At 47.6% G+C, this 15,938-nt stretch overlaps 1 protein-coding gene across 8 annotated transcripts in view; it reads left to right on the top strand.

Moving 5' to 3' along the window:
• The window catches only part of tacc1 (transforming, acidic coiled-coil containing protein 1), a 232,938-nt gene that overhangs the window by 179,336 nt on the left and 37,664 nt on the right, over positions 1-15,938 (top strand). For all 8 annotated transcript variants that reach the window (XR_015074252.1, XM_085971170.1, XM_085971167.1 and 5 more), the window contains one exon: positions 11,900-12,113. Coding sequence is in view for 7 of the 8 variants with exons in the window: in XM_085971170.1 (XP_085827296.1) it covers positions 11,900-12,113 (214 nt within the window). In the remaining variant the exon portion in view is untranslated. The remainder of the gene's footprint in view (positions 1-11,899; positions 12,114-15,938) is intronic.

The raw sequence follows: 15,938 nt of genomic DNA on the forward strand, positions 1-15,938 counted from the left end.
CCATTTAAGACTGAGATGAGGAGAAATTTCTTCACTCAGAGGGTGGTGAATCTTTGGAATTCTCTACCCCAGAGGGCTGTGGAGGCTCAGTCGTTGAGTATATTCAAGACACAGATCGATAGATTTTTGGGCTCTCAGGGAATCGAGGGATATGGGGATCGGGCGGGAAAGTGAAGTTGAGGTCAAAGATCAGCCATGATCTTATTGAATGGCGGAGCAGGCTCGAGGGGCCGAAGGGCCGACTCCTGCTCCTAATTCTTATGTTCTTATGTAACATGGACCAGCCCTGGTTTCTAAGGGGCCTGCTGATGGGAAGCAAGTGCTTTGGGGTACTAGGAAACAAAACACTGTTTAAGAGATGTAACTCTTGCATATTTATCATATAATAATAACATCCCGTGTGCTATGCAGATACAACACACCTATGTTGTGTATTATATAATATTTTACTGTTGCTAACCTTCCTGCAAAAATTACATAACTCCCACATCGTCTGTGGCAATGCAAGTCGGAGTGTAGAACTCCAACTGGACAGGAGCGTTACACCCTGCAATGCCGAATGTTTAATATTAAACACCTTGCTCAAATAGCCTCAGAATATCCTCTGTGCTAATGAAAACACAGCTTCAGTTTTTCAAGTCTTCCTTCCAGGTCTTGTGTTTCCTCATGTCAGCCAGCATCCAGGTGAATCTGTGCTGTACCCCCTCTAGTGCCTCATCGTCCTTTCTACAGCAAGAAGCCCGAAACAGCACGCAGTCCTCCAACTGTGGTCCAACTAAGATTTTATATAGATTCACCATTAGATCTCAACTCGTATATTCTGTACCTTTCGCCACAAAACTCAGTATTCCGTTAGTTTTTTTTTTAAGGCCTTATCCACTTGAGGTGCTGCTCTTAATGTCTTGTGAACCTGAATCCCCAAATCCCTCCGTTCTTCCACATCATCCCGTTTTCCCCCCATATAAAGTATACAATTTGTAACTAAAATGTACCAGCTCGCTTTTACTGAAAATGGATTTCCATTCCGCCATCTTATCACTATCCCTAATAAAAACAGAAACGCAGGAAACACTCAGCAGGTCAGGCAGCATCTGTGGAGAGAGAAACAGAGTTAACGTTTCAGGTCGATGACCCTTCATCAGAACTGGAAAAAGATAGAGATGTAGCAGTTTTTAAGCAAGTGCAGGGACAGGGAAAGGGGGAGAGGAGGAAAGAACTGTGATAGGATGGAAAGTGGGAGCGATTAAATGACAAAAGGTATGATAGTACAAAGCAAAAGGAGATGGTAATGGGACAAGTTCACAGAAATCACAGAAACCCTACAGTGCAGATAGAGGCCATTTTGGCCCATCGAGCCTGCACCAACACATATCCCACCCGATCCCCGTAACCCCTACACCAACACATATCCCACCCTATCCCCGTAACCTCACGTATTTAATCCCCCTAACACTAAGGGTCAATTTATCATAGCCAATCAACCTAACCCGCACATCTTTGGACTGTGGGAGGAAACCGGAGCACCCGGAGGAAACCCACGCAAACACGGGGGGAATGTGCAAACTCCACACAGACAGTCACCCGAGGCTGGATTCGAACCCGGGTCCCTGGCGCTGTGAGGCAACAGTGCTAACCACTATGCCACCGTGCTGCCCTAAGAAACAAAAGATGAGTCTAGATGAAGTGTAAGTGGGAATGGCAGAATCATCAACAGCTGCCATGTGAAAAAATAGTCTGATATTGTTGAACTCGATGTTGAGTCCAGAAGGCGGTAAAGTGCCTAATCGAAAGACGAGGTGCTGTTCCTCGAGCTTACGTTGAGCTTCATTGTAAGAGGCCGAGGACAGAGTGAGTGGAGCGGAGAATTAAAGTGACAGGCGACCGGAAGCTCGGGGTCACGCTTGCGGACTGATCGGAGGTGATCCCCAAAGTGGTCGCCCAATCTGCGTTTGGTGTCCCCAATGTAGAGGAGACTGCATCGTGAGCAGCGAATGCAGTATACTAAATTGCAAAAAGTACAGGTGTACACGGCAGCTGTTGATGATTCTGCCCTTCCCATTTATACCTCTTCTGGACTCATCTTTTGTCATTTTTCTTGTCCCATTACCATCTCCTTTTGCTTTGTACTATCATATCTTTTGTCATTTAATCACTCCTGCCTTCCAGCCTATCCCAGACCTTCCCTTTTGTTCTTTCCTCCCCTCCCCCCTTTCCCTGAGTCTGCACTTGCTTAAAACCTGTTACATCTCAAACTTTTTCCAGTTCTGACGAAGGGTCATCGACCTGAACCGTTAACTCTGTTTCTTTCTCTCCACAGATGCTGCCTGACCTGCTGAGTATTTCCAGCGTTTTCTGGTTTTATTTCAGATTTCCAGCATCCGCAGTATTTTGCTTTTGTATCGATATCCCTATGTAATTTCCTTCGGTCCTCAGAGTTATTTGCTATGCCTCCTATTGTAGTAATGTCGACAAATTTGGACACCACTCTCTGGCCCAATCATTAGTGAACAGAAACGGTAGCAGAACAGGACACCACTCCCACTTCCAACCATTCTGAGAAAACTGCCCTGTTCGCCTAGTCTCTGTTTCCTCCCTTCTAACCGGTTTTTAATCCAATTTGCTGACCTCCCACTGATTCCATTTGCCTTATTCTTCTCCAACAGTCTCCTGTGTGGTACCTTGTCAAAGGCATTTCCCCCGTCTGTCATCTCTGTCACCTCCCCTGAGAACTCCGTCAAGCATGATCTTCCGTTCTGAAATCCATGTTGGCTGCTACTAATTATTTTCTATTTAGCCAGGTATTGAGTAATTACATCAAAGATTACGCAGGTTAGCTCTGTCTCTCTTGTTGAAAATGGGCACTATGTTAACCACTCTCCAGTCCTCTGGCACACATCAGCTCTCAGTCGAACCCCGAAATATAATTTCTAGGGCTGCAGCTATTTCTTCCCCTATTTTTATTTATTTTTTATTTATTCATTTACGGGCAGCATTTATTGCCCATCCCTAATTGCCTTTGAGAAGGTGGTGGTGAGCCGCCGCCTTGAACCGCTGCAGTCCGTGTGGTGAAGGTACTCCCACAGTGCTGTTAGGGAGGGAGTTCCAGGATTTTGTCCCAGCGACGATGAAGGATCGGCCGATGTATCTCCAAGTCAGGAGGGTGTGTGACTGGGAGGGGAACCTGGAGGTGGTGGTGTTCCCATGGTATTTTCCTCGGGATCCCAGGATATATCCCGTCGGGTCCCGGCACTTTGTCCTCCTTTAGCTTAATTAACTTCTTTAATACTTCCTTTATTTATTTTACCTCCCATCGCCCTTTTAACCAATTCAGGAGTGTACTCCTCCCCAAGATGCTTCTCTTTTGCATTAATACAAAAGCAAAATACTGCAGATGCTGGAAATCTGAAATAAAAACAGAGAATGCTGGAAATACTTAGCAGGTCAGGCAGCTTCTGTGGAGAGAGAAACAGAGTTAACGTTTCAGGTCGATGACCGAAGGGTCATGGACTTGAAACGTTAACTCTGTTTCTCTCTCCACAGATGCTGCCTGACCTGTTGAGTATTTCCAGCATTTTCTGTTTTTATTTATTGCTCTGCATTAAAGGCCTTGCCCAGTTTTTTACGCTTGGCTTCAACGGCGCATTAATAAAAAAAAAAGAAAGAACGAGAGGCAGCATTTAAAGAGCTGAGGTGACGGGCAGCGAGAGAGGTGTATCTATCCGGCTATCAACGGAGGGGCTGTAAGAGGTCAGCGACAGAGCAAGACGTAAGGGCTGGGTGAGAAAGGGCCAGGCTGGGAGTAGAAATAGGAGTACAGCGAGAGAGGCTCCCGTATGGGGCTTCCATCCGATTCCCCACGTGCAGCCTCACGAGAGAGTGGTATTTTTTCAATTGTGTCCATGCCCGTAAGTTGCCATTACGATATGAGGCTAATGCCCAGAAAGTGGATGGTTCGAATTGTAATTGAGGTGTACGAGGATTGGGCGATCGCTGATTGGCAGTTTCTGTCGTCTTGCCGTAGAAGACCCAATGCCAATTTATTTCCTCTTCCTGCGATGAATTTGCCAACAGAGATGCACCTTGGGACAATACAATCCTAGGTCATAAGAACATAAGAAATAGGATCAGGAATAGGCCACTCGACCCCTCGAGCCTGCTCCGCCATTCAATAAGATCATGGCTGATCTAGGGCTCAAAGCCATTTCCCTGCCCGCTCCCCATAAACTTTCTGACGTAAGAAAACTACCAGGCACTTGGTCTGAGTATTAAACAAGGCTTTAATCAACTGGTTTTCAACATGGAGATCTAGTTGTGTCCTTCACTAGTTCCTGTTAAAGAATGTCCTGAACAAGCTGGGCCCATGCCCGAGTATTTATACTCTCCCTGGACAGCGCCACCAGCAGGCCGCCCAGTATTACTTCATAAGTCATTTCCACATGAATGACAAGATTCCTGTCACCGTCACTCCCTTATCTTGCAAAAATCTGTCTATCTCCACCTTAAATGTATTTAATGACCCAGCCCTCCACGGCTCTCTGGGGCAGAGAATTCCACAGATGAATCTGTCGCAACAATGTATGAAAAAAAGAGACTTGCATTTATATAGCGCCTTTCACGACCTCAGGGCGTCTCAAAGCGCTTTATAGCCAATAAAGTACTTTCTGAAGTGTAGTCAATGTTGTAATGTAGGAAACGTGGCAGCCAATTTGCGCACAGCAAGCTCCCACAAACAGCAATGTGATAATGATCCAGGTAATCTGTTTTTGTTATGTTAATTGAGGGATAAATATTGGCCCCAGGACAGCGGGGAGAACTCCCCCTGCTCTTCTTCGAAATAGCGCCGTGGGATCTTTTACGTCCACCTGAGAGAACAGACGGGGCCTCAGTTTAATGTCTCATCCGAAAGACGGCACCTCCGACAGTGCAGCACTCCCTCAGCACAGCACTGAAAAGTGTCAGTCTAGATTTTTGGGCTCAAGTCTCATGGACTTATGGTTTAGAAAGAGCTTGTAACAAAAAAATGAGCTGCAACTGTATCCCTTAATGACATTGAGTTCCATCTGCCACTCTCTTGCCTTATCCGCCATCTTAACAATATGTCCTTGCAGCTTCCTCCGAACATTTGATTTAGGGCCTGACATTGCAGTCAACAGATCAGCTCACCGTGCTTTCGGATGAATCTGGTTTCATGCTGCCCTCTGCTGGTCAACAGCATGAGCACCTCTGCAGTGTCCAGTGAAATATGGAAACTGCCTGCCCCCTGTGGTCATGACACTATCTATGCAAATTGTGAGGTTGTTTAGTTTAGAATGGATTTCCATTTTACACTATAACAATTTTCGCACTGCATCACACATGCCTTTGTTACCTCTAGACTTGACTATTCCACTGCTCTCCGGGCCAGCCTCCCATCTTCAAACTTGAGGTCATCCAAAACTCGGCTGCCCGTGTCCTAACTCGCACCAAGTCCCGTTCACCCATCACCCCTGCGCTCGCTGACCTACATTGGCTCCCGGTCCGGCAACGCCTCAGTTTTAAAATTCTCATCCTTGTTTTCAAATCCCTCCGTAGTCTCACCCCTCCCTATCTCTGTAATCTCCTCCAGCCCTACAACCCTCCGAGATATCTGTGCTCCTCCAATTCTGGCCTCTTGCGCATCCCTGATTATGTTCGCTCCACCATTGGTGGCTGTGCCTTCAACTGCCTAGGGCCTAAGCTCTGGAATTCCCCCCCTAAACCTCTCCGCCTCTCTACCTCTCTTTTAAAACCTCCCTCTTTGACCAAGCTTTTGGTCACCTGCCCTAATATCTCCTTCATGTGGCTCGGTGTCAAGTGTTGTTTGATAACTTTCCTGTGAAGCACCTTGGGACGTTTTACTACTTTAAAGGCGCTATATAAATGCAGGCCAAGTATAAAATAAAGTTTTATGAAAATTTAAAAATGAAAAGCAGAAAGGGATCAATCAGGACAAAATCTTGGTTGTGTTTCATGGGGCCTTCGTCAATGCTTTAGATTCCTGTAAGCTTCTGCAAAGTGACCATTGTTGGCCTGGATGAAAGAAAGAATTACCTGACCTTAACTCCCGGTAACATCCCTCGGAATGTCGCAAGCAATATGTTACTGTGAAGTGTGGTGACCACTGTGCCGGCAGATGTGGGTGAAACCGCCAAGCTCCTATGGGAACGATAGCAAAATACCGCGGATGCTGGAAATCCGAAATAACAACAGAAAACGCTGGAAAAACTCAGCAGGCCAGGCAACATCCGTGGAGAGAGAAATAGAGTCAACGTTTCAGGTCTGGGACCCTTCGTCAGAACTGGAAAAAAGCAGGAAATGAAACAGATTAAAAAGCAAGTTTGGGGACTGGGAAATGGGGGAGGGGATGAAAGAACAAAAGGGAAGGTCTGTGAGGGGTGAAGAGACATTAAGAGATATTGAAGGCGAGACGAGATGGTAATAGGACAGGTAAAGAGACAAAGGACGGCTCTAGATGAAGTGTGAAATGCGCTGGCAGAGTGAGAGACAGCTGCCATGTGGGAGAGAGAAAAAAGGAAAAGGCACAAACCGAAAGTGTGGATAAAAAATATATAAAAATGTAATAGGGGCCGAGGTTATGATCTGAAATTGTTGAACTCGATATTGAGTCCGGAAGGCTGTAAAGTGCCTAATCGGAAGATGAGGTGCTGTTCCTCGAGCTTACGCTGAGCTTCCGTGGAACAATGCACGAGGCCGCGGACGGTGAGGTCTGAGTGGGAGTGGAGCGGTGAATTAAAGTGACAGGCGACCGGAAGCTTGGGGTCCCCCTTACGGACTGAACGGAGGTGTTCCGCAAAGCGGTCACCCAATCTGTGTTTGGTCTCTCCAATGTGGAGGAGACCACATCGTGAGCAGCGAATACAGTATACTAGATTGCAAGAAGTACAAGTAAATCGCTGTTTCACCTGGAAGGGGTGTTTGGGGCCCTGGACAGTGGGAAGGGGGGAGGTATAGGGGCAGGTGTTGCATCTCCTGTGCTTGCACGGGAAGGTGCCGGGCGAAGGGGAAGGGGTGCTGGGGGTGATAGAGGAGTGGACTAGGGTGTTTCGGAGGGTGCGGTCCCTACGGAATGCTGAAAGGGGAGGGGAGGGGGAGGTGCGTTTGGTGGTGGGATCACGTTGGAGGTGGCGGAAATGGCAGGATGATTCGTTGAATGTGGAGGCTGGTGGGGTGAAAGGTGAGGACAAGGGGAATCCTATCGTGGTTCCGGGAGGGAGGGGCAGGGGTGAGGGCAGAAGTGCGGGAGATAGAACAGACACGGTTGAGGGCCGTGTCAACCACAGTAGAGGGGAATCCTCGGTTGAGGAAAAAGGAAGACATGTCGGAAGCACTGGTGTGGAAGGTGGCATCGTCGGAGCAGATGTGGTGGAGACGGAGAAACTGGGAGAATGGAATAGAGTCCTTACAGGAGGCGGGGTGGGAGGAAGTGTAGTCCAGGTAGCTGTGGGAGTCAGTGAGTTTGTAGTGAATGTTGGTCAATAACCTATCCCCAGAGATGGAGACAGAGAAGTCGAGGAAGGGAAGGGAAGAGTTGGAGATGGACCACGTGAAGGTGAGGGAAGGGTGGAAATTGGAGGCAAAGTGAATGAAATTGTCTAGTTCAGGGCGAGAGCAGGAGACGGCACCGATACAGTCATCAATGTACTGGAAAAAGAGGTGAGGGAGGGGACCCGAGTAGGACTGGAAAAGAGAGTGTTCCACATATCCCAAGAAAAGGCAGGCATAGCTAGGACCCATGCGGGTACCCATAGCAACACCTTTAATTTGGAGGAAATGAGTGGAGTCAAAGGAGAAGTTGTTCAATGTGAGAACAAGTTCAGCCAGGCGGAGGAGGGTGGTGGTGGATGGGGACTGGTTGGGCCCCCTACGGGAACGTTGGCTGTGTCTCCTGCATCAATGATGCCACAACCGCCCGGCAACATTTTTACCTCCTTCGCCACAACACCTCCAATCACCATTGAAAACGACTGGCACAATCCGCACACTTGGTGCAACGTTTGTTGTTTAAAAAAAAATTGTTTGCTTCCTTCCAAGACAAAGGAACAGTGTGGCTCCAACACAGTCTGGAGGTACAATTTCAAGCTGCCTACATTTTAAATACCGCAGCGTGGGATGTTGACGGACGGGCTGTAATTAGATGGTGGCATCACACACACATACACACACCAGTGCCTGGTTTGTTTTGTACCGTTTGTGATTAGGAAACTAAAAGCCAGCATCTCACGCACTCAGGGGCTGCGATGTAACGGTGAACGGCAGCCATTGTTCCCGGAGATTCCAGGAGGGCCCGCTGGTCTCCGGCTGGAGTTACAGCAGGGGGAGCCTGGTATGAAGGAATGCCAGAGCCGCTATCTCTTTATGAATGCTGTCAGACACACAATAGAAAACTGGCTTTGACATGAAATACAAAAGCAAAATACTGCGGATGATGGAAATCTGAAATAAAAACAGAAAAATGCTGGAAACTCTCAGCAGGTCAGGCAGCATCTGTGGAGAGAGAAACAGAGTTAACGTTTCAGGTCGATGACCCTTTGTCAGAACTGGGAAAAGCTGGAGATGGAACAGGTTTTTAAGCAAGTGTAGGGGCAGGGAAAGGGGGGAGGAAAGAACAAAAGGGAAGGTCTGTGACAGGATGGAAGGCAGGAGAGATTAAGAGATGAAAGGGATGATGGTGCAAGTCCAAAGGAGATGGTAATGGGACAAGTTAAGAAACATGTACTGGCAACTAGAGGCATTGTTATAAGCTTCGCGGTGCTCTGAAACGCCAGACCCTGAGAAGATCAAGTTGGTGAAATTGGGAAGCAACTGCGACTTAAAGCAGTACGTCTTTGTCTTGCCGTCCGCAAATCCGAGGCAGCGAGGAGGAGGTGGTGTCCTGGAGGCTGTACCCTGAGCGGGCTTAACTGTGTCACCCTATCGAAAGCAAGTCCCCATCTGGAGCAGTTTCCCAACAGAAGAAGATGGGGACCTCTCCGCACACCGGCTTCCACAGTGCAACCAAAGCCACTCCCGCTTTGCCGCAATGCGGAAAGGCAGCGTGTCATCAGGGGCGTTGTCGGAGCAAAGCGATTTGCAGACGCAGAAGTTGGCCACCTAGTACCTGGTGGTTTGCAGATCACAGAGTCTGCACGGAACAGCAGCAACAACAACTGCGCTGGTTGGGACCCCAAAGGACAAGAGATGTTGACTAAGGCTGGGAGGGAAACACGGAGATTACCAGTCAATCTCCCGTGGCATAGACGGGGGGAAGTGAAGACCAAGTGCAGTCTTCTGGTAAAATGGGCTCGGAGGACGAGGGATTATTGGAGGGCCCGCCTGGTGGAATTCACTCCCTATTTTATAATCGTACATTCTGTCCTTTAATTTTATGCAGTGTTTGATTTTATGTTATTTTTTAGCATTAACTCGCTAAACCTAAAGCAATTTGGGAAACTGTGTTGGGCGGAGTGTAGCAGTTTCTCTGCAGTACAAGCTGAGCGATGGGAAACCAGCGGTCCTATAGCACCACTGCTGGTGGGAGGGTGTAATTACAGCGTGACACGTTGACATAGGCTGTTACCATGTAAAATGCGGACAATTTATAATGGAAAAAGTTGACACAGAAGAGTGGCAAAATATGGCAACAGGGAAATAATCTTAGTCGTCAGGAAGCGCGTGCAGATCTAAAATGTTTAATGTATGAGAGATTTATAAAATACTTGAGGATGAGGAACTTACAGGGTTATGGACAAAAAGCGGGGATGTGGGACTAAGCACGACTGATCTTTCAAAGAGCCAGCACAAGCATGACGGGACGAGTGGCCTCCTTCTGTGCTGTCAGTTTCTATGATTCTATGACAATTGTTCTCCGGTTGGTTGTGCCTCCTGAAGATGTGTGTTAATGGCTCCAAAATTAACAAAACTGTTCTCCCATCATGGTGCAATAGTGTCGATTGTCTCCAGAGCCCAGAATTAGGAATCGGGTTTTTGGAGATGCCGGGGTGATTTGGCTCTCTGAACCCGAGGCTAACCAGAGAGCGACTCGCTCCCAGTTTGCCTGCTGGAGGACGGTAGTGTGGTCCTATAGCACCACTGTTGGTGGGAGGATGCAATTACAGTGCGGTAGTTGGAACCATTTTAGAAACATAGACAAATAGGAGCAGGAGTAGGCCATTCGGCCCTCCGAGCCTGCTCCACCATTCAATATGATCATGGCTGATCCTCTATCTCACTACCATATTCCCCCTCTCTCCCCATACCCCTTGATACCTTTTGTGCCTAGAAATCTGTCTTATCTCCTTCTTAAATATATTCAGTGACTTGGCCTCCACAGCCTTCTGTGGTAGAGAATTCCACAGGTTCACCACCCTCTGAGTGAAGACATTTCTCCTCATCTCAGTCCTAAATGTCCTACCTCGTATCCTGAGACTGTGACCCCTTGTTCTAGACCCCCCAGCCAGGGGAAACATCCTCCCTGCATCCAGTCTGTCTAGCCCTGTCAGAATTTTATACGTTTCCACGAGATCCCCCCCTCATTCTTCTAAACTCTAGTGAATACAGGCCTAGTCGACCCAGTTTGACATCTTGCATCAGCAGAGCCACCAGGAATAATTACGGCGCTTTTATGATGCCTGCTTGTTTGTCTCCTGTTCAGATTGTGTTCTGATAAGGTTGAAAGGTCAACGCTGCCCGAAGAAAGTTGGCTGCTGGCAACGCATTTGTGTAAAGGAAAAAACAGTCACCCAGTAGGTGTGCCCGTGTCAACTTGACGCTCTTGCATTTATATTGGTGAAGCCTGCTCCCTTAAGCCGGCGCACGTTGACAGACCCACAGTTGCGGGGGATCTACAATGGCACTGCTTCCCCCCCACCCCAAGCGCTTCTACTACACAGCAACCGAGAGCCACAGCCCACACCTCTCCCGTCGACTGCCCTCCGAGCAGAGAAACGATAAGGAAGATGGAGAATTATTTTAAGCTGAATGGATTGGTGCTGCCAGGTGCAGCGGGCCGTGAAATGGGCCTAAAAAATAACTTGACTGCAAAGAAAAATACCAGAATCAGGGTGGACATTTTAGTGGGAAAAAAATCGATGCCCTAAACTCATACTGACTTTTGATCTAAGATTATCAATAGAAGAAATTATATACTGCACTCCCCCGCAGTTTTTTGTTTCCATCTCACAGGTTTAACCCTTGTTCTGTTATTTCTATGCTTTTGGTTTTATGAATTAAACCCTCCTTACCTGTAGACTGCTCTCTGTGCCCTGTAACTTTATACTTTCCGTGGCTTATCCACGTTAACTAACTTTGCTTTTGAACAAAGGTGAAAAGCAGCTTTTGTTGACCACAGAGGGCTATAAACGCTCGCTGCCCCCGCCGCCCCCCCCCCCCTTTGTCCTGTTTAGCACTCATTCATGACTCCTCAAAAAATTAGGTCAGAGCCAGGCCCAATCAGTTGAGCCTCTGTCACAGGCCCGTCACCAAACACAAAGACCACTTCCTGACTATTCATTCGGCTAAAGAGCCCTCGAGTTTTTAATTCAGCTCAAAAGATTGGCCAGCAGAAGCTTCTTGGAAAACTGGTTTTCCTGCCGTTACATTGACGCCGGGCGAGTACGGAAAGAAGCCTTCAGATTATTCCAAAAAAAAACAACAGTTCGGATTATTTTCAATGACCAGAGCGCCTCAAAATCTCATTAAAGCTCATCAAATAAATTCAAAGGGGGAAATAGTTTTGACCAGATTTAACAGGGTACATCTGAACGCGCAGTAGTCACAAGCAGGCGCCAATGGCCAGCGGACTAGAAAAATGGCTGTTCTCAGGCGATTGTCGGACAGGAATCATCTTGCTTTAAATAACCAAACCCTGTTATCTACATTTCAGGATGAAGAACCCCTTGAAACATCCGACGTCCCGGACATTGCCCACAGAGAGAGGCATGCCACTGATGAAGAGAAGCTGGCTTCCACCACATCGGGCAATCAGAAACATGGCTGCACGGAGGGGAAGGCCGAGGTGGAAGAGGACACCGAGTACTTTGAGTGTTCCAACCTCCCGGTAGCCGCCGTCAAACCAGAATTTTCAGCCCCTTCGGAAGGTAAGAAATCCGTTTGAAGGGCGTTTGTGCCTCGACCCTTGAGCGTCTGCACGACCGCCTGCAATCTGAACCATCTCCTTTTTGGAGGTTTGGTGGGTTAGTGGTGCCCTGAGGCCTCTCTGTCTAGGCTTGAGCTTTGCACAAACAGCCCTGCTCTGCAATCATTCCATCGCATCCAGTGTCGAGACACGAGTGGAAAGCCGCACTGATTCATGGCAAAAAAACCCCCACAAAAACTAAGGTTGTAAACTTATGTGTAACAATAACACAGAGGCAAATATCTCACTACTCCCTGTAAATGGGGAATGTTAAGTGCACATTTTCTGCGTGTCTCTTGCCAAGTCTGAAGAGGCTTACTCTGCTCTGTTTTAAACTGCCCTGTTACATATTCCTCACCGAGAAGACTGCGGGATCATCTTTTTAAACTCTGTACGCCGCCACGGGGGACTGAATACTGCGATGTATGTCAACACTTACACTTCTGGGGAACCAGCGGTGAATTGCTGAGGGGGTTAAATAGCCCATCTGCCATCAGACCAAACTGCTTTTACAAAAACGTGCTGCTCAAGTTCTGCGTAAATGCTCCCAGAGGCGGTGAGAACGAACACGGACAAAGCACTTGCCCGAAAACTAGGCCATACATTTTCAAGTGTCCTGTCGCTAGTGCATTGACTTACTGTGAAGATACATCAGCATTAAATAAAAAGCTTTTATCCCGTGCACATTTTCAGTGTTCCATTTGTATTGCAGCCCCTGCCGAGCCTCAGTTTTCTTCACGTTGCACTGGCTCCTTAGCCCAATTTTAACATCTACTGCATTTCTTCATTAATTTCTTCACGTGGCAACACTGTCTGTGTGAAGCGTACCTTTGGGTTTGCTGTGTGTCGCGCCAGAAACATCCTGCAGAATTGGGGTTAGGACCGTGTGATTAGCGGGCAGGTGAACAAGTTACGCTCTTACAGCGACACTCCTGAGATATACCAGCATTTCTGTTGTCTCTCATAATTGGAAAACTATTAGAAGCTCTAGTTTAGTGCGATTACAGGCTCCGAGAAGGATGTGCCGTGTTTTACACTGCCTAGTGTTCAAATCCTTGTTTGCAAATCCCTCCGTGGCCTCGCCCCCCTCCCTATCTCTGTAACCGCCTCCAGCCCTATAACCCTCCGAGATCTCGGCGCTCTGACCTCTTGAGCATCCCCGATGATCATCGCTCCACCATTGGTGGCACTGCCTTCAGCTGCCTGGGCCTTAAGCTATAGAATTCCCTCCCCAAACCTCTCCGCCTCTCTCTCCTCCTTTAAGACGCTCCTTACAACCTACCTCTCTGACCAAGCTTTTGGTCAGCAGCCCTGACATTTCCTTATGTGGCTCGGTGTCAAATTTTGTTTGATAATCGCTCCTGTGAAGCGCCTTGGGACGTTTTTTGACATAAGAAAACTACTAGGCACTTGGTCTAAGTATTAAACAAGGCTTTAATCAACTGTTTTACAACATGGAGATCGAGTTGTGTCCTTCACTAGTTCCTGTTAAAGAATGTCCTGAGCAAGCTGGGCCCGTGCCCGAGTATTTATACTCTCCCTGGACAGCGCCACCAGCAGGCCGCCCAGTATTATTTCATAAGTCATTTCTACATGAATGACAAGATTCCTGTCAGTTTTATTACGTTAAAGGTGCTGTATAAATGCTAGTTGTTGTTACTGAGTGTTGGGATCGAATGTGCGCCATTGTGCATCATTGCAAGGGACACAAGGCCACTTTCAACATATTGCCGATCCTTCACTGGCTTTGCACTGCTGCCCAGGAGAGCTCGAAGCTAAATGCCATTGGACTGGGCTGCTAAGTAAGGCTGGCGCATCGGACCCTGTGTTGATTGTCCTTTAGTGGCACAGGAAATAATCAGAGATTATTACTAGGTGTTTGCAAACCGGCTGGATCTCAAGCTTCATGGCTTGAAGGCAACTTTGCAATCAAGAGGCGAGTATTTTTACAAGTTACAATGAAGACCAGTAACTTTGTGCTAGGAGGAAATTCTTTTCCAGCTCATTCAATGGCTCACTGGGTCCTATTCCGGATAGTGAGGAGATGCACATTTGAGCTTTGTAATCACTTCAGTTTCACTCACTGAATGCCGAATTCAGTCCGTACAGCACCACTCAGCCCATAGCAGTCTGTCGATGGGGCCGTCACCGTCTGCGCATTACCACACACAGACTGAAGCGCGAGCAGCCATTTCAGTGATCAAATCTTGGGTTGCCCTGCAGATGCAACTTAAATAAAAAATAAAATGGTGACGTCCTTCCCTGGAATGACTGACGTCAGCATAGTTACTGGCGCTGGCCGTCCGTGTGACAGTACACCTCACTTGGGATTTGCCAGACATCTTTGGCGGGTGATAAAGCCTCCTAAACATCAATTTTTCCTGCATCTGCTTTGCATTTTAGTGTGGATGGCAACCAATTATAGCAGGTTGGCTGGCTGGAACAGCATCGGAGTGTTCACTCCCTCCGACAAGATCATCTCTCGCTTTGCCCTGTAGAAATGGTTGGTATTATCTCTGGGCCTCAGTACCATTGGTTTGCATGTATACAAAGCCCTGGTCAGACCACACCTGGAGCACTGTGAGCGGTTCTGGGCACCACATCTTAGGAAGGATATATTGGCCTTGGAGGGAGTGCAGCGTAGGTTTACCAGAATGATACCCGGACTCCAAGGGATAAATTATGAGGAAAGATTACGCAAACTAGGGCTGTAATTCCCTGGAATTTAGACGGTCAAGGGGTGATTTGATCGAAGGTTTCAAGATATTAAGAGGAACTGATGGGGTAGTTAGAGAGAAACTATGTCCGCTGGTTGGGGATTCTAGGACTAAGGGACATAACTGAAAAGTTACAGCCAGGCCTTTCAGGAGTGAAGTTCGGAAACACTTTTACATGCAAGGTCAATTGTTAATTTTACATCTGAGATTGATAGATTTTTGTAACCTTATTAAGGGATATGGGGCAAAGGCGGGTACATGGAGTTAAGTTGCAGATCAGCCATGATCTTAACAACAGCAACTTGTATTTATATAACAACAGAAAACGCTGGAAAAACTCAGCAGGCCAGGCAACATCCGTGGAGAGAGAAACACAGTCAACGTTTCAGGTCGAAGACCCTTCGTCAGAACTGGGTTTCGACCTGAAACGTTAACTCTGTTTCTCTCTCCACGGATGTTGCCTGGCCTGCTGAGTTTTTCCAGCGTTTTCTGTTGTTATTTCGGATTTCCAGCATCCGCAGTATTTTGCTATCGTACTTGTATTTATATAGCGCCTTTAACGTAGCAAAACGTCCCAAGGCGCTGCACTGGAGTATTTTAAGAGAAAAAATTTGACACCGATCCACAAAAGGATAAATTAGGGCAGGTGACCAAAAGCTTGGTCAAAGAGGGAGGTTTTAAGGAGCGTCTTGAAGGAGGAAAGAGAGGTAGCGAGGCGGAGAGGTTTAGGCAGGGAATTCCAGAGGTTAGGGCCTAAGCAACAGAAGGCCCGGCCACCAAAGGTTGAGCGATTATAATCAGGGATGCTCAAGAGGGCGGAATTAGAGGAGCGCAGATATCTCGGAGGGTTGTGGGGCTGAAGGAGATTACAGAGATAGGGAGGGGCGAGGCCATAGAGGGATGAGAACAAGGATGAGAATTTTGAAATCGAGATGCTGCTTAACCGAGAGCCAGTGTAGGTCAGTGAGCACAGGGGTGATGGGCGAACGGGACTTGGTGCAGGCAGCATTGATGGGACAGGATCAAGGGGCCTAATGGTCTACTCCTATTCCTATGTATGCTTGTGTTGC

The sequence above is a fragment of the Somniosus microcephalus genome, chromosome 30 (assembly GCF_052327205.1).
Source record: "Somniosus microcephalus isolate GS21.2 chromosome 30, FLI_Smic_1.0, whole genome shotgun sequence".
In the NCBI taxonomy this organism is placed as follows: domain Eukaryota; kingdom Metazoa; phylum Chordata; class Chondrichthyes; order Squaliformes; family Somniosidae; genus Somniosus; species Somniosus microcephalus.